The sequence below is a fragment of the Vulpes vulpes genome, unplaced genomic scaffold, assembly GCF_048418805.1.
Source record: "Vulpes vulpes isolate BD-2025 unplaced genomic scaffold, VulVul3 u000000678, whole genome shotgun sequence".
Classification (NCBI taxonomy): domain Eukaryota; kingdom Metazoa; phylum Chordata; class Mammalia; order Carnivora; family Canidae; genus Vulpes; species Vulpes vulpes.
In genome coordinates, this window is record NW_027325803.1 from 373,521 (window position 1) to 398,842 (window position 25,322).

At 61.0% G+C, this 25,322-nt stretch overlaps 1 protein-coding gene across 3 annotated transcripts; it reads right to left on the minus strand.

The window, feature by feature from the left end:
* Positions 1–10,091: 10,091 nt before the first annotated feature.
* On the minus strand, positions 10,092–24,124 carry CUNH15orf39 (chromosome unknown C15orf39 homolog). Of its 3 annotated transcripts, none has more exons than XM_072746063.1 (3): positions 24,004–24,124; positions 13,347–16,056; positions 10,092–11,534 (listed from the first exon to the last, which is right to left on the minus strand). In XM_072746063.1, the coding sequence occupies exons 2-3, from the start codon at positions 16,003–16,005 to the stop codon at positions 11,167–11,169; spliced, it is 3,027 nt and encodes a 1,008-aa protein (XP_072602164.1). In that variant the 5' UTR covers positions 16,006–16,056; positions 24,004–24,124; the 3' UTR covers positions 10,092–11,166. The 3 variants fall into 3 exon arrangements, with proteins under 3 accessions (XP_072602164.1, XP_072602163.1, XP_072602165.1); XM_072746062.1 differs by lacking the exon at positions 24,004–24,124 and adding an exon at positions 18,922–19,086; XM_072746064.1 differs by lacking the exon at positions 24,004–24,124 and adding an exon at positions 18,922–19,086 and having other exon boundaries at positions 13,295–16,056.
* Between the last annotated feature and the right edge of the window lie 1,198 nt (positions 24,125–25,322).

Consider the following 25,322-nt stretch of genomic DNA (forward strand, 5'->3'; position numbering starts at 1 on the left):
CTAATGATTAGTGATGTTGACTTTTTTTTCTTTTCTTTTTTTTCTTTTGACTTTTTTTCCATGTATCTGTTACTATCTGTATGTCCTTTTTGGGAAAATGTCTATTCAGGCTCTCTGACCATTTTTTAATTGAATTAGGTTTTGGGGTTTCTTTTTGGTTTTGAGTTGTAGAAGTTCTCAATAGATTTTAGGTATTAAGTACTTTTTAGATATACCATTTACAAATATATTCTCCCATTCAGTAGGTGTCTTTTTTTTTTTAATTTTTTTATTTATGATAGTCACACAGAGAGAGAGAGAGGCAGAGACACAGGCAGAGGGAGAAGCAGGCTCCATGCACTGGGAGCCCGATGTGGGATTCGATCCCGGGTCTCCAGGATCGCGCCCTGGGCCAAAGGCAGGCGCCAGACCGCTGCGCCACCCAGGGATCCCCCCAGTAGGTGTCTTTTAATCTTGTCAATGGTTTCCTTCACTGTGCAAGCTTTTTATTTTAGTACCAAAAGTTCATTTTTGCTTTTGTTTTCCTTGCTTGAGGAAACACATCTAGAAAAATGTTGCTAAAACCAATGTCAGATAGATTACTGCTAGTGTTTTCTTCTAAGAGTTTGTTTTAGGTGTCACATTTAGGTGTTTTTGTGTGGTGCAAGAAAGCAGTCCAGCTTCATTCTTTTGCATGTAGCTGTCCAGTTTTCACAGCACCTCCTATTAAAGAAATTATCTTTTCTCCACTGTATATGCTTGCCTTCTTTGTCATAGATTGACCATGTAACTGTGGGGTTTATTTCTGATCTCTCTGTTCTGTTTCATTGATATATGTGTCTGTTCTTGTGCTAGTACCATACTGTTTTGATTATTATAGCTTTGCAGTATATCTTACAATCTAGAATTGTGATACCTCCCACTTTGTTCTTTCTCACGGTTGCTTTGGCTATTCAGGGTCTTTTGTGATTCCATACAAACGTTAGTATCATTTGTTCTAGTTCTGTGAAAAATGCTATTGGCACTTTGATAGGGACTGCATTGAATCTATAGATTGCTTTGGGTAGTATGGACATTTTAACAATATGCTCCCAATCCATGAGCATGGTATATCTTCCTGTTTGTGTCATCTTCAATTTCTTTCATCAGTGTTTTATAGTTTTCAGAGTACAGGTCTTTCACCTCCTTGGTTAAGTTCATTGTCAGGTATTTTATTCTTTTTGGTGCAATCACAAATGGAATTGTGTTTTTAATTTCTCTTTCTGCTATTTCATTATTAGTGTATAGAAATGCAGCAGATATATATTAATTTTTTATCTTGCAACTTTACTGAATTCATTTATTCTAATAGTTTTTTGGTGGGGTCTTTAGAGTTTCTAATGTATAGCATCATGCCATCTGCAGGCAGATTTGGTGACCTTCAGGTGACATCCAGGTGGGAAAAGGCCTTGATTCACAAAAATCCAACAGTTCCTGGGCCCATTGGGTCATGAAAGAGATTTGGCAGCACAGGGGGATGGACTTTGAATTCAAGACCTGGAAGGAAATGGGGACTCAGATGTAGTCCTACTCACACGATGAGATGAGCACTGGGTGTTATATGTTGGCAAGTTGAATTTAAATAAAATAAAATAGGGATCCCTGGGTGGCGCAGCGGTTTGGCGCCTGCCTTTGGCCCAGGGCGCAATCCTGGAGACCCGGGATCGAATCCCACATCGGGCTCCCGGTGCATGGAGCCTGCTTCTCCCTCCGCCTGTGTCTCTGCCTCTCTCTCTCTCTGTGACTATCATAAATAAATAAATAAATAAATACATAAATAAATAAAATAAAATAAAATAAAAAATTAAAAAATGTAGTCCTACTTTAGGCTCCTCCACCTACAGAAGAGCCAGCAGGCCTCATGAGGTGCCCCAGGAGCCCAGGGCCCAGCCAAAGATGGCAGCCAGAACCAAGATGCCAGAGAGGGTCAGCAAGAAGGTCACCACACAGGGGTGTTCCAGTCACATGACTTGTTACATGTTCTTCTGTGCTCCATCCATACCTCTGAGGGATCCCTGTCCCCCAAGTTTTTACTCCAGCACCTCAAAAATCAACCTGATATATGTACATATCCTGAATCACTCCTCATTCTCCACAATTTCTGACTAAAGGGCCAGGGGAGGCCAAGGGGTCAGAGGGATCCCTGGAAGATGCTCCCCCAACGGTTAGAATGTCTAAAACATCCCCATTAGGTTTGTCTTAGGGATTGTTCTCTTGAGCCACCTCCATTACCATGGGAGTCCTCCTAGCTGACCTGAGAGCAAAGTAATGGGATAAATGGGGACAAAGCCTGGTGGGAGCTGACCCCTCCCCTCTTTGGGCTTTGGTTCCCTGGCCCTCCACAGACCAAGCTGTGTCAAGCCTCATGTGAGGACTTGCATGAAGATATAGTTCAGACACATTGAGTGAACCCTGTGGGTTCTGGGGAGGTGGCACACACCCTGGGAGGGGGGCAAAGGGAAGAGAACCCACGCACCTGCATGGCCTCTCTGGAGATGACATGATATACCCGCAACATGTAAGGAGAAAGGGTCCACTTGGAGAGGTGAGTCAGCCAGATGGCCATCAGGCTGGACAGCCATCACCAGCATCAGGAGGATGGTGGAGGGGTCTGGCCTGGGGCTGGGAATACCAGCTCCCCCGTACAGATGAGTGAGTCTTTCCTAAACCGGTCTTCCCTGTGGGCAGGATGGGGCTGCAGGATCACTTCCCACGGCCCACACCAGCAGCACACGCACCATTCTCACAGCAACACTGACACCGTGCAACCCCATTCTCCAGATGGATAAGAGGCTCAACCACTCTGCCTACTGCCTCCTCCAGAACTCTGTTCCTGCCAACAACCTACTGCTCATTCAGTACCTGTGAAAAGGTGCTACTGTCCCCATATAAGGGCCGAGGAAAGGGAGGCATAGGAGTTAAGTGACTGGCCTGAGATCACAAAGTGACAGGGCTGGGCTCAAACCCCAGCTGTCCAAATGACTCCAGCCTGCATTCTTAACCACCACAACCCCACAGTAGTGGCTTTAGTAGGATCTGAACCTGGAAGGTAGGAACTCTGCCTTTCTTCTGCCCACACTGAGGACAGAGCATGCAGCCCTCGGTACTGGGAGATGACAGTGTGGGAAACAAGCTGGCTAAGGCTCTCTTGGGCCAGTGGTTGTCCAGGCCCTGAAAGTCAGGGGCAGTGCTGAGTCCCCCCTCACTGGGGACCTCAATATGGAATCTAGAGGGGAAGTCAGGGAAGGGGAGGTAGGCAGGGATGGACGCCTTACCTCCATCAAACCTTAAACTGGGGAAACAGAAACAGAGCTCTTGCCTGACCTTCCTCCCCACTCTCCTGCCCCTGTAGGGTGCCCTGCACTGGAGAAGGGGCAGCTGCCCATCAGGTAGGTCTTTGCTCAGATGGAGAAAGGCCTACAGGAGCCACTGGGGCCAGGTCCTAGAAAGAGAACATGACTTCTGGGTACCTCAAGCCTGGCCCCAGGCCTACTGAAGTGGTCATGTCTCTGGCAAGGGCCTGGTAGACAAAAGACATGATGTCTGAGTGGCTCTATACAAGGAAATAGGCAAGACAGCTGCATTCAGGTGAGAGCCAGGCAGGCAGGCAGAAGAGAGGCTAAAGGTAGATAAAGGTCAGGCGGGGCCACACCTGGCCCCCAGAGGAACAACAGGCTGGGGAAGGGTGGTGGGTGTCATCAGCCACAGTGAGGGAGCTTGGAGCCATGGCTGGTTGGCCAGGGCCATCAGCATCAGCACCTGGGGACTATTCACCAGGCCTGGCTTGCTGTGCACTTGGGCTTCCGCCTGGAACCACAGGTGCCCTGACACTGGCCTGAGATAGGGAGGGTGGGAGGAGAGGCTCTTGTGGCCATATGTAGGAACCTACACATGATAAGGTGTCATGCCCAAAAGAGACCACCGGAGCCAAGAACTTAAGCAGATGTCCTGGGACATCTTGTCCACTTACATCAGATTCCACCCCTCCCTACCCTCAGCTCAGAGCCTGCTTGGGCCTCAACAAATAGATCCCACTGCTATGGGGAGATGGCCTAGACCAGCCTAGGACATCCAGCAGAGCTGTGTCCAATCTGCCAAGACGATTCATCCAGGACAGAAGGACTCAGGTCTGACCGAGGGCCCAGGAGCTATAGGCTGAGTGTCCCTCCAGGGGCAGGAAGGTAGCAGGGCAACGGCCTGAGGCTCCAGGGGGAACTGCACTGACCAAAGCCTGTCTTGGTGTGGCAGCCATGGGGATGGCTAAGCCCTGGGATCCTCCAGGACCGGGAGCGGAGAATGCTCCAGGGCTGGGGGCTGAAGACCTCTAGTGAGACAGACCCAAGGTTCTGGGCATCTGCCTCAGGAGGCACACATGAGCACTCTGCCCAGGGCCCCGTGATGAGCCAGGGGATGCCTTGTCTAATGCTGCAGCCCAGATGACATCTGTCCTCCAATGAGAGAAGAGGTGGCAGGGAAGGCAGGGCTGGAAGACCCTACTTATTCCTTCCCAGCCCTCCCAGATGTAAATGAAGGGTGGACAGGCCACCCAGGTCTCTATTCCCTGGAGACGGAGGGGAGAGAAAGCTGTATCTGAGCCGGCGTCCCACTCTGCCCGTCCTTGCAGGGTGACCTTGGACAAATGCTCTTTTTTTGGAGCCTGGAGACTCACAGGGGAAGGGCCAGGGTCAGAGGTCCCATCCCTGGAGCCCAGAGCTTTCCCTGAGGAGGATGGCCTATGGAGCCTTGGTGTTGAGATGTCCTGTCCTCCTGGTCTGCTCCCATTCCCTACACCTCTAAGAACAACATCCTCCAGACTCAAAGGCTGTGGAAGGTGTAGGGGCTGCACCTGCTTTCAGGTTGCTCAGCAGGTTGGCCTTCACCATAAGCAGGGTGTTGATCCCAGGATCACCAAGGTGATGGGCAGCCTCACGGGCTCCGGGTACTCCAGGTATACCCTATAGGACACAAAACTAGAAGGGCATTAGGACCCTGAACGGAGCCCCCAGGCCACCTTGTACCAAGGCCCAGGCCCTACTGTGGTGACCCTGACCTAGTCAGGACCCTGTGGTGACCTGGGACAACCCCTGCTAGGCCAGTCTTCCCTTCTGTCTTCTGGGGATGTCAGTATTGCCTTGGAAGTCAGATCAAGCAAGGACAACCCTAGCTCCCAGCAAGCCCAAGACCAAAGGAAACAGGGCATTGAGCTGTCCTGGAGGGTGAGGCTGGGCAGAGGAGGGTCTGGCCCTGTAGGAGTTACAGCTACCTGGGCCCTCCTCTGGACCCTTCTAGGCCATCGCCTATATCCAACCCTAACATGCACCCCTACCAAGAGCTCTGAGGTGAGGGGGCGTACAGGAGGAGGATGACCCTTCAGGAAAAGGTTCTGGTGGGCAGGGAAGGCTTGAGCTGGGCCTCCAGGCAGTCAGAGGTAGGCGACAGGTCTACCAGGAAGGGAAGCCAGGAGGTACAAAGAGGGGCGGGCACGTGTTTGAAGATGGCAAGCATCCTCCCACTCCCCACTGGGGCTGAGCCAGGCCAGGGCCGTGAGCTGGACCATGTTGGCTGCCACCGGGCATAGGTACGAGCTGGTGGGCAGAATCTGCCCCTCGACCTCCACTCGGCTGTGCCCCCAGCCCGACCTCTGGCTGCAGGGAGCAGGTGTGGAGAGGAGGTGGCTCGTGGGCATCGGTAGCAGTGGAGGCCCACGTCTTTCCGTCATCTGGAAGGGGCTTGACAGGCAGGGCAGGGCCCTAACCCTAGGCCCTAACCCGATCCAGCCCCATGGAGCCAAGAAGACTCAAGAAAACAGGCTCTGGCTTTTAGGAAGCTGGGCTTGAGGACAGCACATGCCTGAGTGGAGAAGGCTGGTAAGAGGGAGGCCCCTAAGCTTGGCACCCGCTGGGCATGACCACCCAGAGAGGGGCTGGGGCCAAGGGGGAGCCATTTCATCTCTCTGCCTCAGTTGACCCTCTTTGATGAGGAAAGCAGGGAAAACCACATTTCACGTGGACTGAGGGCAAAACAAAGCTGTCAGTCCCACGGGGAAAAGGACGATACCCCTTCTAGGGAGGGAAAGCGCAGGGCCGTGTGGTGCGTGCTGGGGCAGGGGCGGAGGCCTAAGTGCCTTCCTCCAGGGCCGAGGAGAAAGGAGGGCAGGCAGGCAGGAGCTCCCGGACATCCTGCCTCGGGCCCTCCCCACGCACCCCAACCAGGCTCCCCGCTTCTTGACCAACGCTCAGCTGGTCCCGTCCTCCTCTCGGCCGGTGTGCCTGCCAGCCGGGCTCGTCAGGAGTGGTGCGCAGGTGACCTGGGGACACGGGGCCGGAGACGGGCACGGGAGCCTGGGCGTCAGACGTGTAACCACCCCGGTGCGGGACGGCTCGCCTGGAACCTGCCAGGTGTGACTAACTCAGGGTGTCCAAATTCTAGGCCAGAACCGGAGCCAGACTCCCCTCAGGGGCAAGGGACACGGGCCGCCTGACACCACAGGGACTTCGGTCTGCAGACCAGCTGGAGGGACAAACGGGGCTCTGCCTGAGGGCAGGGCTGGCCTGGAGACTCCGGGCTGACTCTACAGACAGGGGCAGTCGCATCCCCGGGCTGCCCCCCAGGGGTTGGCAAGAGAGGAGCTAGAGTCCCCTCACAGAACCTAAGCCCCTTCTGCCCAAGTGGCCACATAAACGGGTGCAGAGGCCCTGGGTGAGCTGGGACAGGGACCCAGCAGCCGGGTAAGAGCTGGGTTTCCGACGTGGGATATCGGACAGAAACGCGGCAGGGACTGGGGGTGCTGGCTCCTCAGCCCCAGCCCCTCTGCCCTGGAGGCCCGAGCCCTCCCGCTGCCCAGTGCAGCCCAGGGAGCCTCTCTGCTTGGCAGGAACGTCCCGGGGGTCATCAAACCTCTGCCCAGAGGCTCAAGTGCCCAGGTTGTGGCAAGACCAGCAGTCGGAAAGGGGGCTGTGGCTCTGGGCTCCCCAGCAGGCAGCGGCCTGGGTGGACACGGAGCCCCCGATGGGTGAGGAGGAAGGGGGCCTGCGCTGTGCCAGGTCCACGGAACCAGGCTCGGGGGGTCCCCGGGTGGGAGCCCAGCATGAGAGGAAGTGTTGCCAAAGCCTCGTCACCTCCTCTGCTTGGGAGGTTTAGGGCCCCCGTGGCAGGCGGCTGCGGTCCCCAAGGGAAGGGGCCACCTGCTGCAGCTGCAGGGAAAAGCGGGTCTGGCGCAGACAGCGTGGCTTCGGCTGAGCTGGGAGAGGCCTGGCACAGCGGGCACCTGGGACTAGAGGTGCCAGTGAGACCAGAGGGGTCTAAGCCAGTTCCAGGTGGGACGGCGGCGCTCCCGGATCCAGGCAGCTCCAAGCTGGTGACGGCTAGGAAGGACTGGGCACCAGAAGCTGGGTGGCGGGGGTTGGGGGGAGCGCGACCCCCCGAGCTGCAAGGCAGGGTGAGGGAGGCAACGGGCGGATCTGGGGAGGACCAGGCCTCTAGTGGCTGGGGCCAGGGGCAGGGGTTGGGGAGACCGGGTGTGTCCTCAGGGCCACAAGTGCCAGGCTAGGGGGCGGCAGTGAAGGCAGCACAGGGCCACCGGGCTCTCAGAAAGGAGAGAGGTGTGAAGCCTCCTGGAAAGGCAGGGGTCCCGGGTTGTTGGGGGCCCCAGGCCTCTTGGAGTAGGGGCTTTCCCCAGAGATCTCTTGCCCACTCAAGGTGGATGGGAGCCCAGCCCTAAGGACTCCCAGGAGGAAGGGCAGAGGGCAGCAGAGGCCTCTGGGAGGAGGGGCCCCAGGCCAAGGCTCCAGTTCTGACAGAGAGCTGGGGTCTGGGAGGTTTACAGGGTTGGAGAAGCAGCCGCCAAGCTTGGGGCCCAGGCCCTGAACTAGAGGTAGGAGAGGAGCCTGCTCCATCCCCACCCCCCCTTCTGGGAAGAGGCCTGTAGAGGACTATCTGGTGCCTAGTGGAGGAAGCAAGGGGCCTCCTGCCGGGTCTAATAATCATAGGGGCCTCTCCCAAGGGGCCCAGCACCCTCCTCCCAGCAGCCCAGGCCCTCGCTGGCCTGAGAAGACACAGAAGCCTGGGAGTTGGCCTCCTCCCGGACAGAGGCAGAGGCTGGAGGCACAGGGGCCAGCAGGCTGGGGCGCACGAGTCAGTGTAGCCCTATGGCTGTAGAGGCCTCCGAGGGGGCAGCAGCCAGGACACCCGGGGTCAGGGGCCCCAGAGGCAGCCCCTCTGCCTGTCAGCCTCAGTCCAGTCCAGGGGCTTCTGCTGGCTAGAGAAGAGGTAGGAGGGGGCAGGGGGGCTGCACTAGGCTGGGCCAGGAGGGGTGCCCAGGAAAGGGGTCTGGAGAGCACATGGGAGAATAGAGTCAGCGGCAGGGCTCAGCGCCCCCCACCTGGGGCGTCCCTGTGGCCCTCCTCGGCCAGGGCCGAAGGGGCAGCAGGCTGGGCTCGGGGTGGTGGCCCATGGGCTGTAGGCACTACCCCCACCTCTAGCAGGGCTGTGGGGTCAGAAGAGGCATGTTCAGGGAGGGGAGGTGGGCCTTGCTCCCTTCCCCCTGTGGGGGTTTTGGGAGACCCAGCCCTTCCCCACCAACCCCTGACTGAGAACAAGGCAGGGCAGAAAGCACCTGGAGGCTACCAAGGGGGTCTTCATAAGCCCCTGGTCAGCCATAGCCCTGCCCTCCTCTTCCCCCCGTCACAGGTTCCAGACAAAGCTGCCCCTGTCACTTACCTTGCAGGCTTACAGGTGGCAGGGAGGCTAGTGGGTTGGGCTCCCCTGGGCTGCAGTGCCAAGTAGGGCAGCCAGGAGGCAGGGCCTCCCTCGGTCAGGCTGCAGGCTCACCCGAGCGCCATCCTCCCTTTGCTGACTTAGGCTAGAGACACCAGTTACCTCCTGAGGCCATCGGAGGTAGAAGCCTGGCAAGCAGGGCTGGGCTCAGCCCGGGGACGGAGCAGGTGCGGAGGGTTCTTGCCTCCTGACTAGCCCAGAGGACCTGGGCCTCTTGACCCAGCCCAACTTGACGTGACCAGCAGCAAGTGCCTGGACCTGTTTCCTCCCGTAACCTGAAGGAAGTCGTCAGTGTTTCTCCAAAGGATCCCTCCACACTGGACTCCATCACCTTGGGAGCTGGATTCAAATCCAGCTTTCTGGGTTCTGCCTAGGGCCGTTCTTGACGGGGCCTGGCAAAACATTTTCCAGATGATTCTGAGAAGGGTTACCTGGGCTCAGCCCAGCAGATGCCTTGGACCGTTATAGGGGGACCCTGGGGCCAGAAGGGCCACATTTAGCCCAGACGGGGCACGCTGTGTCTTCCCTTTGCCCCAATGCACACCCTTCCTTGCCCTCAGCTCTCAGCCAGCAACACCCTTCCTGAAGAATGGAGTGGGCCTGCTGAAGAGCCGGAGAGGGGCAGGAGCGTGGCCTCATCACACGGGAGCCCTGGGTGGCACATTCCCTGCCCCACCCGGCACGGGACGCAGCTGTCCTCTGGGAGCAGCACCTCTCCCAGCAAGATCCAGGTCCACGCCTCCCCCCCTCCCGAAAGCCAGTGTCTGCGCCTGGGGGTGGGGGGCGTGGGGCCACAGGATGCCCTCGGGTGCTGAGCAGCTCTGCGTCTGCCCGGGCCCCAGATCTGCTGAGAGGTAGGCCGCCTGGGGGGCAGGGACACCGGGGCTGGGCAAGGAAGTGCAGGAAGACGGCAGGGAGGGAAGGAGGAAGGAAGGGAAAAAACAGCCAATCCAGCAAGGCCCTGGCAACGAGGTGGATGAAGCTGCACTTTTATGTACCTGTTGGCGGACATGTCCTTGGTGCTGGGAGAGAGTGACTGGCATTTCTCACCGGGCAGTGCACTACAGACCCCACAACCATCAGGACCCACAAGGTCTCAGGAGGGAGGGGCTGTCCCTGAGCAGGGATGTGGCTGCCCACTAGGTGTGTGACAAGGACCCGCATGGCACAATGGTGCCAGACAGCCTCAGCACCTTCTGCGCTGGGAGCAGGGACAACTGCTAAGGACTGGGGGATGGCCTATTAAATCTGCGCCCCTCCCCTCCCCTCATCCCCACAACACACAGCCAGGCCTCAGGTCCAAAAACAACCCAAATGCTTTAATGTTTAATGGCCTGCCTCCAGGACCCTCAGCCTTCTTAGAAACCTTAGCCAGGCCAAAGGCCAAGGTTGCCAGCCTCTGGCTCAGTTTAGCACTCTGCAAGGAGGTAACTCACAGCAGGCATGACCGATGGGGCTCTGGCTTGGGGAGGGCTGAGGCCACCAGTCCAGATCTTCGGAGACCTCCCAGGATTGAGCTGTCATTCAGCCTGTCTTATCTCGTCCCTGAGTCCCTGCAGCCTCTTGGCTTCCAGCAAACGTACAACTTTCTTGGGAAAACGCACCGGGTGGAGGAGGCAGCTCAGGGAAGTCATGGGTGTCGATTCAGGACCAGCCTGGGGCCCCCCCAGAGGTAAGAGCAGCAGGCCCAGAACACAGATGCCAGCCCCAGGCTGCATCCTGGCACCCCCTGTAGTGATGGAGGGAAGGGGCAGGCTTCCCCAAGGAGCTCCAGGCTGGGGGTCAGGGCCCAATCCCAGACGCTGGGGCACAGTCCCAGTCTTTCCCGGGAAAGGACTCTAGGAAGTAGAAGTCATCCACACTGTACCACCCTAAATGACCTATGACACACGAAGACTTTCTAGAAGGTTCTGCTTGCCTTAGCCTCCTATCCCAGGCCCTGGCTGAGATCCAGGCCCCTGTCCTGGGGAGGGAGCAGAGAGCAAACCTGAATGGGTGTGTGCCAGGCATCACCCCCACAACAACCCTGTGAGGTAGGCTGCGTTGTCCTATCTTACAAATGGAGAACTGAGGGCTCACAGGAGGAAGTGACTTGCCTGGTCATACAGCAAGGAACACCAGAGCCAGGATTGAGCCCGAGTCTGGTGAGCTCCAAAGCCCACACGTTTTCTCTCAGGAAGAAACAGGAAGTTGTCCTAATAATAAAGGCCCTCAAGTTAAAAGTTCGGGGGCTCTCAGCCCCATGGGGTGTGAAGGTGGCAGCGAGAGAAGCTCCCAGGGCATGTCTGCTTCTGGCCCTGGGCAGCTGGGCCTATAGCAGGTAGGGGTACAGAGGGTGACCCCACACGGCAGCTGTCCAGACAGCAACCAGCACTACAGGGGATGGCTCTGGTCGCCCAGCGCCTGTGGCTGGGGCATGGACCGATCCGGCCCTGTGGCCTTGTGGCCCCAAGTGGGCAGTGCCAGGCCATTGAGCCAGGCAGTTTCTAGCAGGCTGCGGAAGCGGGCCCTTAGTATGGGGCCCTGGGGGCAGGTGCTGGCGGCAGGGGCAGGTGAGGCACCGCGGGCCCCTTCCTCAGGGGCTGCCTCTGCTCTCTCCAAGCCAGGGGTTGGTGGCTTCCTCCCTGGCTTCCTGGCCTTGGGGACGGGTGACTTCCAAGCCAGGGCTAGGCTCTCCGGCTCGTCTCTGGCCATGGTGGGTTCTGAGGAGGGCACAGATCCAGCCTCAGTGTCAAAGTCACCTGGAAAATGAACACACAGTCAGGCTGCAGACCCAACACCCTCAGGTCCCATCTCCTGGTTTCCAAAGCCACCTAGACCAGTGGATGGCCTCAGGCCTGGATGGCCCCAGCAGGGTCACAGCCTGCTGTGACCTGTCCCCACATGTGCGAGAGGCCAGACCATTAAGCTGAAGGGGGTGCTTCTCCCAGGTGATGCTGCAGCTCTAGTAGGTGACGGCGCCACTCAGAAGCATCTGGCACATGAAAAGGAAACGAGCCAGGAACCATGGGCCTATACAGCCGGGGAAACTGAGGCATGGGGAAGAGGGCTCTGCTACACATCAGTGCCATTGTCTTTCTGCCAGCTCCAGAGCCCAGAAGTGGAGGACCCAGCAGAGGGGACAGGACATCCAGATGGGTGGCGCGCCCCCCCGCCCCACATCGGGGAAGGACTCAGCTCAGGGAGGAAGCGGGGACCAGGGTGCCAAATCCAGCCAGGGGCAGGAAGAAGCTCAGAACCTGAGTCCCTCAGGGCCCCGTGGGCAGCCCAGGAAAAACAGCCCTGTCCTCTCTGGGCCCAACGGCCCCGCTGTCCAGGGAGAAGACGGGGTTGGAGCCTCTGAGCCATGTGAGAGGCCCCCGCCCCACCATGCTCAACAATCCTGCTGGCGTTTTCTCTGCACCCATTAGGTCAAACGCTCCAACTTCTCAAGTGCTCAAAGGCCCCTATACTTGTCACCCAGATATTCCACACCTGTGCCTCACTGCCTGGGGCACCTTCCTCATGCTGACCTGGAGCCAGGACAGGGTCAGAGGCTGGGACAAGGCTGCCAGGATGGCGAGGGAACAAGAAACCATTCCTGTGGAGACACAGCCCAGACAGAGGCTTGGTGCAGGATGGCGGAGCAGTGAGCAAAGAAAGACTCCAGAGTAGGTCACAGGCCTCAGGCCTTGATACGCCAGACGTCCTGTTGCAGGAGAGGCCACGATGGGCACTACCTGGCACCATCGCTGGCGTCGCGGGCAAGGAAGTGAGTGTACATGCCTTGAGACCCTGCAGCAGCTCCCGAGAGCAGGGCCACAGCCTGAACCAATGCATGTGATGCTCCAGGACATCAAAAGAGCAAGTTGAGAACAGTATGCACGAGATGTCATTTAGTAGGGGAAAAGCAAACCACAAAACATCGCTCTGACTCATGGGTGCACTTCCGTGAATATAAATACCGGGAAGACTGAAACCCTGCACATTCATAAGACAACCGTGCTCGGGGGGAAAAGGGGATCCTTGCCCACCTTCAGGAATCGGGTCATTCATTGAGGTGGAGAAGGCGGGGGTGGGGTGTGGGGGTGTGGGGGTGCCGGCAGAGGGCTTAGGGGAAAGCTCGGAGTGTGGGTCTGGGAGGAGCTAAGGGTCGGGGAGATGGCAGGTGCAGAAGGCCAGCAGGCATTCAGTCACCTGGGGTCAAGCTCAGGAGGGAGGCTGGGTGGGACACAGATGCAGGGGAGACGACCTCACACAGAGAACAGGGCCTCGGCGAACCCCAGACCCCAAAAGAGAAATCTGCCCTGAAGCTGGACTGGGCATAGCAGAGGAGGGCGGCTGCAAAGCCACCGCACAGGGGAAGGCCAAGAACATTTCCATGGGGACAGAGCTGTGGCTCAGAGGCCCAGTGGTGCCCAGGTGGGGAGGGATGGGGGGCGGCCCACAGAGCCCCCCCAGGGCCACCCCATCCGTGGCCCCGCAGCCCCCAGCCCCGCCGACCACTCACGCAGCCACACACCTGGCACTCGTTCATACCGCTCCGGGGGCTCCCGGGGACGCCCCGTGCTCACCCAGCTGGCGGCGGACACAGTCCCGCCACTGCAGGCCCAGCAGGTCCGGGTAGATGTCGGGCAGCTGGCGCAGCGCCAGCAGCTTGAGCATGCGCGACGTGCAGCCGTGCAGGGCCCGCTCGCGCAGCGCCCGCTCCTCGGACAGCGTGGTGGGCCGCAGCTCCACGCGGTGCTCCTGCAGCACGTGGTCCACGGAGGCGGGGGGCAGCCTCGGGAAGAGGCGCTCCTTCACCAGGTGGATGGGAACGAAGATGGCCCCGGCGCGCACCACGTGGGGGAAGGGGCACTGCTGGGTGCACACGAAGCGCTGCAGCTGCGACAGCAGCTTGCCCAGCAGCCCCTGCACCGCCTGGCAGTCCTGCCACGCCGCCCGGCCCCAGGGCCCTGCCGTGGCCAGCCACTCCCGCAGCTTCTCGGGCGGGGAGTGGGCCACGGAGCCCGAGATGGCATCACACAGGGACGCGTGCAGGCCCGTGAAGTGCTGCTCTGGGGAGCTGGTGGCGGGGGCAGCTGGGGCTGGGGCCGGGGCGGGGGCAGGGGCCAGGGCCCGGGAGGCCAGGGCCACGGCGGGCGGGCTGGGCAGCGCCAGGTTGAAGCAGGCCACGGGCAGCGGTGGGCTGAGAATCTGCAGCCCGAGGGGCACAGATGTGGTGGGTGGCGCGGGGGGTGCAGCCGCGGGGGGCGTGGCCGGGGCTGGGGCCGGGGCCGCAGGCAGGGGTGCGGGCCGGAGGATCTTGAATTTTCGGAACATGAAGGCCACGGAGCTGTGGAAGTTGGTCCTGGGGGCGGCCTCGTCGGCGGTCGCTGGCACAGGGGACCCCGCGGCCTCGGGGGCTGCCTTTGCCCGGTCTGGCAGCTCCGGGAGCACGTTGCCCAAACCTGGCGCCTCGGGGGCCGCAGGTGGCTGGGCAGGCGCGGGGGGACTGGGGGCCCCGATGGGCGCCTCGGGCACCGGCCTCTTCACGCTTAAGTCCAGCGCTACCTCCTCTCTGCGGGAGCACAGGGGCTCTGCGGGTGCCTCCCGGGAGGCCAGGGGCGCCCCACTGTCCTTTGCAGGGCTCCCGCTGGGGGCTGGGGCCAGGGTGGGCTCAGTGGGGTCCTCGGGGGCCTGCACATCCAGGTAGTCGCGGTACGGGGCCAGGCTGAAGACATTGTCGATGACAGGCATGGGTGGTGAGCCGGGTGGCAGCGTGCCGTCACTCTGCAGAAGAGCCCGGCGCTCCTGGGCATAGGGCGCGAGTCCCGGGGGGGTGTGGGGAACCGGACTGTCGCCGATGACGATGGGCGCTCCGGGGCGCTCGTCGAGTTGGGGCTGGAGCTGCTCTTTCCTGCAGCTCGGCAGCCACATCTTCTCCTCTGCCTCCTGGGCTGGCTTCTCCACAGACCTCCCAGGCTCGGGGCATGGCTGGCTGGCGGACAGAGGCTGGCACGCACGCTGGAAGGCACTGGGCTGGGGTACAGCCTGTAGGCTGTTTTGGGAAGGTGGCGTCCCTCCAAGCCCGGGGGATGCTCCATAGAGAGAGAGGTCATCCCGGGCATAGGGAAAGCTCAGCGTCTGGGGGGCAAAGTCCAAGGGGCACCGGGGAGCGAGAGGCGGCTCCAGCTTGAGGCCTGGTGAGGGTGCTGGCGGAGGGGCAGAGGGGCAGGAAAAAGTGTCCAGGCCCACTGGGGGCATATAGGGTGTCTGGGCTGCCTGCTGCCTCAGGTAGGGACTGCTCAGCCCACCAGCCGGGTACCCAGCCCCCTTGTGGGCTCCCAGAGGCTGTAGTGGGAGCACTGCGCCATAGCTGCCCTGCTTCTCTGGGTGGCGGCAGGCTGATGGGCAAGGCAGGGCCTCGGGGGGGTGGGGGAGCGGGTAGTGGGTAGGCACTGTATCCTGGCAGGCAGGGCCCAGGGGTTGGGCCAGCTGGGTCCAAGGGCTGGGGGGTCCCTCGGACAACACCTGCTTGGAGTCCCCAGAGTAAGGACCTGCATACTTAGAGGGCAGGAAGCCCGTGCCGTGGATGGTCCGGTACTTCTCCAGGAAGGCCTGGCACGGGGAGAAGCTTACGGAGTTTTTGCCGGGTCCCTCAGCCGGCACCCCACGCAAGAAGGTGCCATCCAGGGACTGGCCCTTGCCAGGAGCTGGCGTCAGGGAACAAGGTGGGTCAGCCGGGGGTAACAGAGGTCCAGTCACCATTGTCCAGTCGACATCCAGTGGCCTCTTCGCTGCCCCTTCCCCCAGGCAGGGTGAGAGCCCGTAACACAGAGGGTTGCGGTAGACAGGTTTGGGTGCCGCCAACGGTGGGCCTGGGTAGGTATGAGACTGGGGACCGAAGGACAGGAGCTCAACAGGGCCAGGGTCCTGCACCTTCTCGGAGCTCTCCGCTGGTGGGCGGTAGAGCAGACAGCTGGTCAACAGGTTGTCTGTCCGCAGAGGGGGGCCTGCCACGCTGGCAGGGTACAAGGGTGGATATGGGATCCAGGATGCTAATCGCTCAGACCCTGCCTTGGGAGCACTCCCCATAGGGCAGGAGAAGTAAGCACCCTTGTAGCTGCAGGGGTCCTGGTTGCCGGCAGAGGGGGTCAGGCTGTGCCCGGGCCCGGAGTCTGCCTCTAGACGGGGCAGCTTGCCATACATTACAGGCCCCAGGGTCCCCAGTGGCCGCTTCTCTGCCATCACTGGGAAGGCTTCAAGCCCTCGGGGGGCCCCAGCTACTCAACTGCTGACCTGGGAGAGGAGAGGGAGAAAGGGAGAGGCTGTCAGAAGGGCTACAGACAAGCTGCTCTCTCTGGCGCATCGCCACACCGAAGAGCTTAGCACTTAGTAGATGCTTGATGAAGACGATGAATGAATGAATGCATGAGTCATACAACACAGAGGTTTCCAACCTCTACCCGCCACCCCCATTCCAGAAGCCCCTTCTGTTCAGCTCCCTTCCATAGGACTCCCAAGCCCCTCTCCTGGGGTTTCACACTTTGCAGGGCACCGTCTGACGAGGACCAATTCTCTTGGCTCCCCCCGTTCCCCATATACAGATGAGGAGACCCATTCATCCCAAAGTCACTGATAAAGGAGATGGGACAAGAAGCAGGCTTCCTACCTCCCACCACAGCTCTTATTCCAGATGCCATAGGGATCTCAAGATGCCCACGGCAGCTAAGATGTGGAACTGGACGCTGTCTATGAATTCAGGTGTCCTGAGACATTCTTGAGATCTCACTCTCGGACTTGCCAACCTTTGTCAAAAATGGCAGAGCCAAGCCTGGAACCCAGGTCCCGAGGCCCAGAGCAACACAGATCCTGGGCTTGGTTCCACAGGGCAGGGCTACTCCCCCAGGAGAAGCGGTGGGAAGCCTGGGAAGCAGAGGCGCGGCCGCCAGCAGATGGTGCTGTGGCTCCGGCAGGAAGGTCCCAAGAGCGGCAGCCGGAGAGCCTGTGTCTCAGCCCCAAAGCTGCCGCTGCCTATTCTAAGGCATAGGAGGGCAGCACGGCACAAGGACCAGCAGGTGGGGAGGTGGGAGGATGTGAATGTCCAGGGAAAGAGTCCCCAGGGGCCACAGGCTAGCTGGCAACTACCCCTACTGCACTGATACAGACGCAGAGCAAGACTCAGGCCCTGAGGCCAGGTGAAGCTAGGATTGGGACCCAGGCCCAGAGAGGCCGCGCATGGGTTTCCTCAAGGCAGCAGCTACTCAATGACCCATGAAGGGTCATCTGAGGCCAGTCTTCTAGGGCCACACTGCCCTGCTTCTACCTCCCCTAGCATCCTGTTCCCCGAAACCCTCAGGTGGCTTAGAAAGGATGAATCAGCTCACTCTTGCTATGATTAGGCCATGGGCCAGGTGCCACAAGTTTCTATCACTAACCAGCCCCCTCTTCCCTTCTGCCTGGTGGCCAATGCCCACCACAGGCTCAGGAGGAGACTAACGCATCTTGGGGACAAGGAAAGCCAAGGGTCGTATGAGGGCCAATGCCCACTCCCATTCCAGCCTAACTGCATCAAGGAAGCCAGGCAGGATTCTCAAAAAGTTGGCTCATCTCCTGGCCAGAATCCAACACCTCAGGCCAGCCTAGACAAGGGGATGTTCCCTAGAAAAGACCGGAAGGGACAACAGGGTAACGGTGCTGATAGCAATGCTCGCTCTAGGACAGGGATAGACGGAAAGCCCCATCCTGTTGCACAGCAACCTTGCCAAGAAGGAGTTGAATGGTTTCGGGGGCGCTGAGCCTCCTGCACCCATCCCAACCACCCTGGGGAGCTCTGGATTAATTGCCGACTGTGGTCTCACCTCCCCACATGACTCCTGGGGCCTGCTCCACACCCACCCCAGCCCCCTGAGTCTTGTCTCCTGCGCTCTGCCCATTTCGAGCCCTTTGCCCTGGAGACTTCCTGGAACCCAGCCAATAGAGGTGAAGCCACTCGGGACCCTGGGGAGTCTTTGAGGGAGAGATGGGGCTCTAGGGAGTCAGCAGAGGGCTATGAAGGGTATGAGGCTGATCGTACTTCCTGCCAGTACAAAGAGCCCAGTGCACAGTCCCTTGAGGGAAGCCCCTCCCCACTCAAGACAACAGCCAAAATGTTGCCTCCTTCCCACTCCCCCCAACCCCCCCCCCCCCCACACACACACTGGGGAGGCAAGCAACTGCTTGGAGCAGGGCGGGACCCCAGGGAGCAGGGTCCATCACCCCTCGGGCCGCCAGGCTGTTTGCTGGCTGGGGCTGGGAGGGCCAACCTGGCCAGGGCCCAGGGCAGGGTGCAGGAAAGGAGCCCCCACCCCTGCGCCATCCGTGCCCTCTTCATCTCCCCGCGGCTCTCCCGGAGGCCAGCGGGCGTTGGGAGCTGGGAAAGGCCCGGAAGAGGAGAGCGATCCTGGCGGGATCCTGGCGGGCCGCGGCGAGCACCCGGCCTCCCCCAAGGGCCGCACCGCCCTCCGCGAGCTGAGGCCGCGGGCCCTGCTGGACCCGGCGCGGCCGAGGCGCGGCTGGAGGGGGAGGGTCGCAGGCTCCGCCCCCGCCCCCCGCCCCGCCCGGACCCGCGCCGCCCGGGGCCCTCGCCAGCCGGACTTGGGGCCGCCGCGCGCCTGCCCGCGGGCTTCCGGGTGTCCCCGCGCTCCGGCGGCGGGCGCTGGGCGCACGTGCACCCCGGGGCCCCGCACAGGCCGCGGCCGCGCTCGCCCCCCCCGCCCGCGAGCGCCGGCCAGTGCGCCACGGCCCCGGGCCTCGCCCCGCGCACGTGCGCCCCCGGCCCCCGCGGCCCGCACCCAGAGACCCGCGGGGGCCCGGCCGCGGCCAGCGGGGGGTCAAGCCGGGGCGCGGGGACCGCGGGGCCGCCCCGTCTCAGCCGCGCGCGCCGAGCCCCGGGCGCCCCCGCCCCCGCCCCCCGCGCGCCCCCCGCCCCGGCGTCCACGTGAGCGGGCCCCGCGGGAGACCCGAGGGCTCGCCCGGCCCCCAGCCGCCGCCGCCGCCGCCGGGACCCCGCCGCGCCCGCGCCCCCGCCGCGCCCCGGCCGGCCGGTAGGGGCGCCCTGGCAGCGGCTGCACGCGCCGCCCGCGGAGTCGGCCCAACTTTCGGCGCCGGAGCGCGGGCCCGTACCTGCAGCGCCCCGGCTTCCCGCTGCTGCAGCCGCCCGGGCCGCGGCCGCATCCTCCAGCCCCGCGGCGCCGCGTCCCGCAGGGCCCTGCGCGGGGGGTCGCGGGGGTCGCGGGGGTCGCGGGAGCCCGAGCCGGAGCCACCCTCCTCGCGGCCGTTCGCGCCGCCGCTGGGCGCCGTCTGCGGTCCCGCGCGGGGCGGGGCGGGGGCGGGGCGGGGGCGGGGCGGCCGCGCCGGGGGCTGAGCCGCGCGCGCCTCGGGGGGTGCCGGGCGCTCGGCCCCGCGGAGCCCCCCCCCCCCCCCCCCGCCGCGTGCAGCGCCTCCCTTGACCCTCCGTCCGTCGCCGCCTCCCAGCTACGCGGCCCCTCGACTCGACCCCGCTGGGCTTCGGGTTCTTTATTATTTATCAGCGCCGGCGGCGGAAGGCTTAGAGGAGGCCGCATCAGGGTACCTGGCACACTGTAGGTGCTCGGGCTCCCCTGGCCAGCACGCGGCGCAGCAGGGAGCTGCAGAGGGCTCCTCAGTCGTCCCCACAGCTCACCCCGTGGGTCAGATTCCAGACAAATATATCCCGCCCCTGCTGGGGCGCTGCGTGTATCTCAGGGAGGGGTGAATCCTCCATCACCGTAGTGGGCCAGGAATGAGGGTGCTTGGGGTTGCCAAGTGGCCTCAGTGGGGAGCCTTTTCCGCAGACCTCCCTCCATGAGACAGGCCTGAACCCCTGAAGCCTGGGAGGTGGGATGAGGTGGAGCACTCCCAGCCAGGAATGGTCTGTTGCAGAGAGAGGGGCTGGAGGGGTGGACAGGCTGTCCCCGTTGGTCCTGACCCTCTGGGGGGCCGTCTGATCTCGGATGGGAAGCCCCTGGATGCTGCTACCTTCTCTAAAGAAACCTGGTCCCTCAGTTCCTGGGCTACCCAGGGGCTAAGAACAGGTGTGTGCAGTTGAGGGGGGAGGCAGGTGGACATGCCATAGGTCAGAGCAAGTTCATGGGGCAAAACCACCCAGGCTACCTGCTCAGATCCCAAAGGTCAGGGCTGCCTGAGTCAGAGGGCAGAGCAGGCCTGAGGCCACGGGTTCCAAGAGGAAGCAGCTGGAGCTGAGGAGGAGGGGCTGGACACAGCAGGTAAGAAAAGGAAGAGGAAGCGGCAGTTACCTGGGGGGAGGGGAGAGAGTGTCACTTAGCTGAGAGTTGGAGGGGGGTCCTGAGGGTCTGGACAGATGACGGAGCAGAGCACGGAGCGGCAGCAGCTCGGGGTTGGGGCTCTCCCAAGGTTACACAGCAGGCTGAGATAAACCCCAGATCTCCTGGCTCCCACGCCTTCTCATCAGGACAGTACACCCGTGTGTGACAAGTGGGGGTCATGGCCAAGCCTCAGGTCACAGGACGTTGGTCCCTACTCCTGCTCCTCACCACTCTGCCCTCCCCATCTCCATCCTGTTCACCCGCTGTGCGCTGCTGCTGGGGTGGGAGGAGGGGAGGATGCTCGATTCCTAAGGCCTAGCACTCTCAGGTCGTGCGCTCAGGTCACCTGGTGTTCTCTCCAATCTCTCGGGCCCGAGTGGGACCCACCCAGGCCAGGATGAACCCATGGAGACCCTAAGGGCCCTGTTCAGATTCTGCGGCCCTGATGAGTCTTGCCTCAATTCAGGGACACTTCACAAAGACAGCAGCCCCCTTAATCGGCGTCTTACCTGTCTTACCCCCCTCCCTTCCTCTTCAGCATCACCTAAATACCTTGCACTGCAAAAGAGAGGTACCCACGGGGTGGGGAACTCGGGAGCCGCTTTGTAACTTTCTGGGCCTCAATTTCCTCATCTGCAAAATGGGAACCCGTGAGACCTACCTCACAGACTGAGGTGAGGGTCGCACAAAATCAGTGTGGGAGTTTGCTTGGAAGTGGCAAAAGGCTGTGTAGCCTGTGGGCTGTGAGCTCCCGAAGGCCCTGACATTGTTTTTGTTCTCTACCCGGAGGGTCATGTATGGGCAGAGCCTGTGAAGAAAAGTGGCTCTCAGGGGTCTGTTGGATGAAGGAAGGCAACCGATACAAGGTGCCGTCCTCAGGAGGCCCTGGGGGGCTTCCTGGGGTTTATTAGGCTGTGGTCCTGGTCCTGGAGAGGAGAGCTGGTGCCATGGCTGGAAGGGACAGTGCTAACAGAAGCGGAGAAGGGAGCAGTCTGGCCTTCTGTGGGCTTTCTGGATGGGATTAACAAAGGAAAATAGCCTAGAAAAGCCTGGAAGGGAGGTTTCACACTCCGCCCAGGCCCCAGCCGTCACCCTGCCACCCCCGGTCTACACAGGCTCCACACTCCTTGTCCACCCCACCCCGGACACCGATCATTCCTCCCACCCCAGCTCTCGGGCACATGAGGTAAAAGGTCAGCTCCCCAAACCTCAGCAGGACCTACCGCCACTAATACTGTCGTTCCCTCTAACGAGGCCACACTTGCTGTTTACAAATCCTTTCCTTCCTCCGAGGAGCTTCTTCTCGCCCCAGAGGAGGGAGGTGTGGTACAGGCAGAGAAACAGGGAGGTCTGGCGCTTTCCCCTAAGACGCCCAGCAGTGCTCTCCTGCCCCTTCAGAGCCAGCCATGCACGCGCCCCTTGCCATCTGCAGGGAGGCCCTCGGACGCTGCTGCCGCCGCCGAACCCCCGGCCCTTTCTGCTTCCTCCTTCCTCACAGTAGAGGAGTAGCTCGGAGCCGGTGGGTGGGCGAGGCGAGGAGTTCTACTTGGAGCCTGGCCCCGTGCAAGTCACTCGTAGACATCTCACTTAATTCTTACAACAGCTATATGAGGCCGGGGCTTGAGCAGGCAGACCGAGCTCTGTGACCTTAAGGCAGCCCCTCAACCTCTCATCAGTCAAATGGGCATAATGAGAACATATCACAGGCCTCCTGCAGACCCGATGAGTTCACAGCTTGCCTGATAGTAAGACCTTGCCTGATAGTAGCTCTAAAGGAGGAGGGGGAAGTGGCTTGCCCACAGAGCCAAGAAATGGAGGATCTGGGACTCCCCCCGAAGAACTGTGTGACCCCAAACAGTTCTGAGAGAAAACTCAGGTACAGTTGGTGCCCAGGATCTCTCTGGCGCTCAAGCATACAAAGCCTGAGGACTGGGGCCATCATCCTGGACTCACAATGTCTTAGCCTGGGTTGGATAGGACTGGGGTGGGGGGCAGGGGCACGGGACCTCATCAGACTGAGCTCAGCCCTCTCCTGAAGGCAGGTGGCAAACCAGAGCTTCCCTCTGCAGGGAGGGCAAGGGGGGCGGTAGCCTGTGATTCTGACAGGTGGGCAGGGAGTGGGAAGGCCCCAAACTCCGGAGGAGCCCACTCTGCCTCCAGAGGAAATCAGAGCTTCTCCAGAGGGGGAATCCCAAAGATCAAGAAAGGGAGATGGGCTTTCACTGGGCCCCTCTGGAGGACTGTGCCTGCCACCTCCTAGCTAGAAAGAAAAGCCCATCTACAGAAACTCGGGGGGCCTTAGTACAGGGGACGGGGAGGACTCTGATTCAGTAGGGGCCACGGTGGGCTAACCTTCCTTCCCGTCCTTCCCTCTAGTACTGTTTCTCAGTGCAGTGAAGGACACAGATGTGAAACAGACCACGACGGTCCCGTGTGACGTGTGCTCGTGTAGGGACGAGGCCTGAGGAATAAGGCACCGGGCCTTGAGTCAGGGTAAGGTCCTCCATTCTGGCTATGCTGAGCCCACTGGCTCGGTGCTGGAAGCAGTGGGAAACATTACCTTCCTACCTCCAGAGAGGTCTTTCTAATGCCCACGTCTGAGCCTGTCACCTCCCAACTGAATGGGATCCAACTTCCCACAGGCTCCTGTCTGCCTCCTGACTGGCTCTCTCCGAACATCTGCCCCCAGAGCCCCCAGACCCAGCCCAAGGTCCTCGCTGGGGCATACCTCTGTGCTCTGGAACATGCTCTCCTTGGCTGAGAGCACCAGCCTCTGCTGCTTGTCCAGCTCTTTCTTGGCTAGCTCCTGCCTGTCTCTAAGACACTTCAGACCCACTCCTCCAGGAAGCCTTCCAGAGCTCTAGGCTGGGTTGGGTCACCTCTTCTGAAGCCTCACAGCATTCCAAACTCCGCTCTGCATTAGCCGGTTAGCCCAACCGCAGCTCCCTGTGCTAACGTGGCCAGGTTACACGCCCGGCTCCCCTGCTAGACTGGGGAGGGCTCTCTCCCAGGGCAGGGCCTGGGTCTGCCCGGATGCTGACACTTTAGTACCCAGCACAGGGTGGATTCGGGCCATGGTTAGGGAGTGAAAGAGTAACGGCAAAGGAGAACTCCGCTCACCTGAAAGGAGAGAAAGGGGCCTCTAGGCCAAAAGCTCCCCTAAAGCCCCTGTATTTCCACCTCTCAGCCCCTCAGGACCCATGACAGCAAACCTCAGACCATCAGCAGCCCGCTGCTGCCAGTACCCATTTCAACATGGAAACACTGAGGCCCAGTGAGGAGCAGCTACATGCCTGGGTCCTTGGGCCGGGGGCCTCGAACCCAGGTCTCCCAGGGGCCTGTCCAGCTGCACACCGCTTTTTTCTTGTTTTGCCACTGCTCCTCCCTCTCCCTCTCCATCCCCAGACCCAGGATGGAAAAACACCTGGCTGAGCTCCACCTGAGCTTCCAGCTGCCTGCAGCCCCCTCCTTGGAGGCCCCTAGCCTGTTGGGGGGGGGGCGGTGAGGAGAGGAGGAGAGGGAGCTCAGTGGAGAGGAGAGGCTGATGCATTTCCCCCTCAGTGTTGCAGGAGACTGCTCCCCCTAGCCCGAGCCTGGACTCCTGCCAGCCTCCCTAATCACCTCCTTTCCTTTCCCCATCCAGGGCCTCTCTCTGGGGATCCCCTCCCCCCACCTCCGTGCCCTGGGCAGAGCAGCACAGCTGTTTCCAGGATGGTGGTTTGGGCCTGGGCGGGCTGTACCCACAGCCCTGACTCCTGCCCAGCGCCCGCCTCACTCGGGCTTCCACTGGGAATTACCTTCCCACAGCTCCCCAGTTCAAAGGTCTTGGGGGGCTGCCCACAGAGCTCCTCCCCGCCCTGCCCGGCCCCCTCCCCCTCTGCCGGAGCACATCCCCTCCTACCGGGCGGGCCTGCGCACTGTCCATCGGAACCTTCCTCGGGCCACAGGGGCAGTGAGGTCTGGGCCAGGTGCCTGGCGCTGCCCCCGTTAGTGGCCTGCTGGGGTTTCCGTCACTTAGGGCTGGTTACCAGGCAACCGCGTCGGGAGGGCTGGCTCTGGCTGGGGCTGGCACTGGCGGCTGCTGCAGGGGAGGCTGCGGCCAGGCCGGCTGAGGCCAGGGTCACCGTCGTCGGCAGGGGGTGGGGCCTCGCTCTGCAGCTCAGAACTCCTTGTCATTCCCGTGGCTTCGACTTGGGCCCAGCCCCGGGAAAGGGGCCTCCTGGCCATCCAGGGCCCTGCACACCAGGCTCAGAGCCCTCAGGTTTCCGGGAGGTTGGGGGAAGCCGAGTGGGAGCCGAGAGGCGGGCCTCCCTCTTCAGGGACCGGGGTGTGGCCTTAACCTTACTGACCACCCCCCTGTGGCCCAATGTGGGGGACACAGGAGTCAGATCTCCCGGCCTCCGGGTGGCTGTGTGGCCTTGGATGTGTTGTTGCTTGTCTGCGCCTCAGTTCCCTCCTCTAGAGAACGGGACGACGCTAGCCCCGTCTCATGAGGCAGCGCGCAGTGTAGAAGATGCTCAGAGCAGCGCCCAGCCTCTCTGTACCTGCTGGGTCTCCTCCCCCGAGCCCCTGGTTTCCCACATTGGAGGGGGGCAGATGTTACAGATGCTGACACGCTGGCCGCCCAGCATTGCCGGGTGAGTCGGAACGTGCCATCGTCATGTCCAAGAATAGACTTGCACCCCCTGCCCTTCGCTCCCCCCATCCCTGCCGCCTTGTGTTTTCAACTTACTACTCTATAGCCCTTTGCTAGGTGGCAGGCACTGGTTTAAGTGCTTTACAAATATTAGTGCATTTAATTTATTTAATCCATTTAATGGATTAAGTGACTTAATCCATTGATTAATCCGTTTAATGGTTTAAATGAGGTAACGTTGAGGTATACCTGGGGAGCTGTGGTGGGACAGGGACCCAGACACGCCTCCTTGCCCTGCTGGGGTGGCTTCACTGCGCCACTGGGTTGGATGCCAGTCCCGCCTCCCGCCACAAAACCAGGCTGGGCTGCTTGTGGTGTAGCCGTGGGGCGGGTCAGAGTTTCAGGAAGAGCAGTGACGGCTAATTAAAACTTTGGCTCAGGGAGGCCCCCTTGGGGCAGGGATTGCCTCAGTCAACTCCCTTGGGGAGGCCCCCTAATTGGACCCGGGGGCCCCAGTAATGATGCAAACTCACCAGGTAGAGGATAACACGCTGGGAAGGAGGGGGAAGGGGGAAGGAAACAGG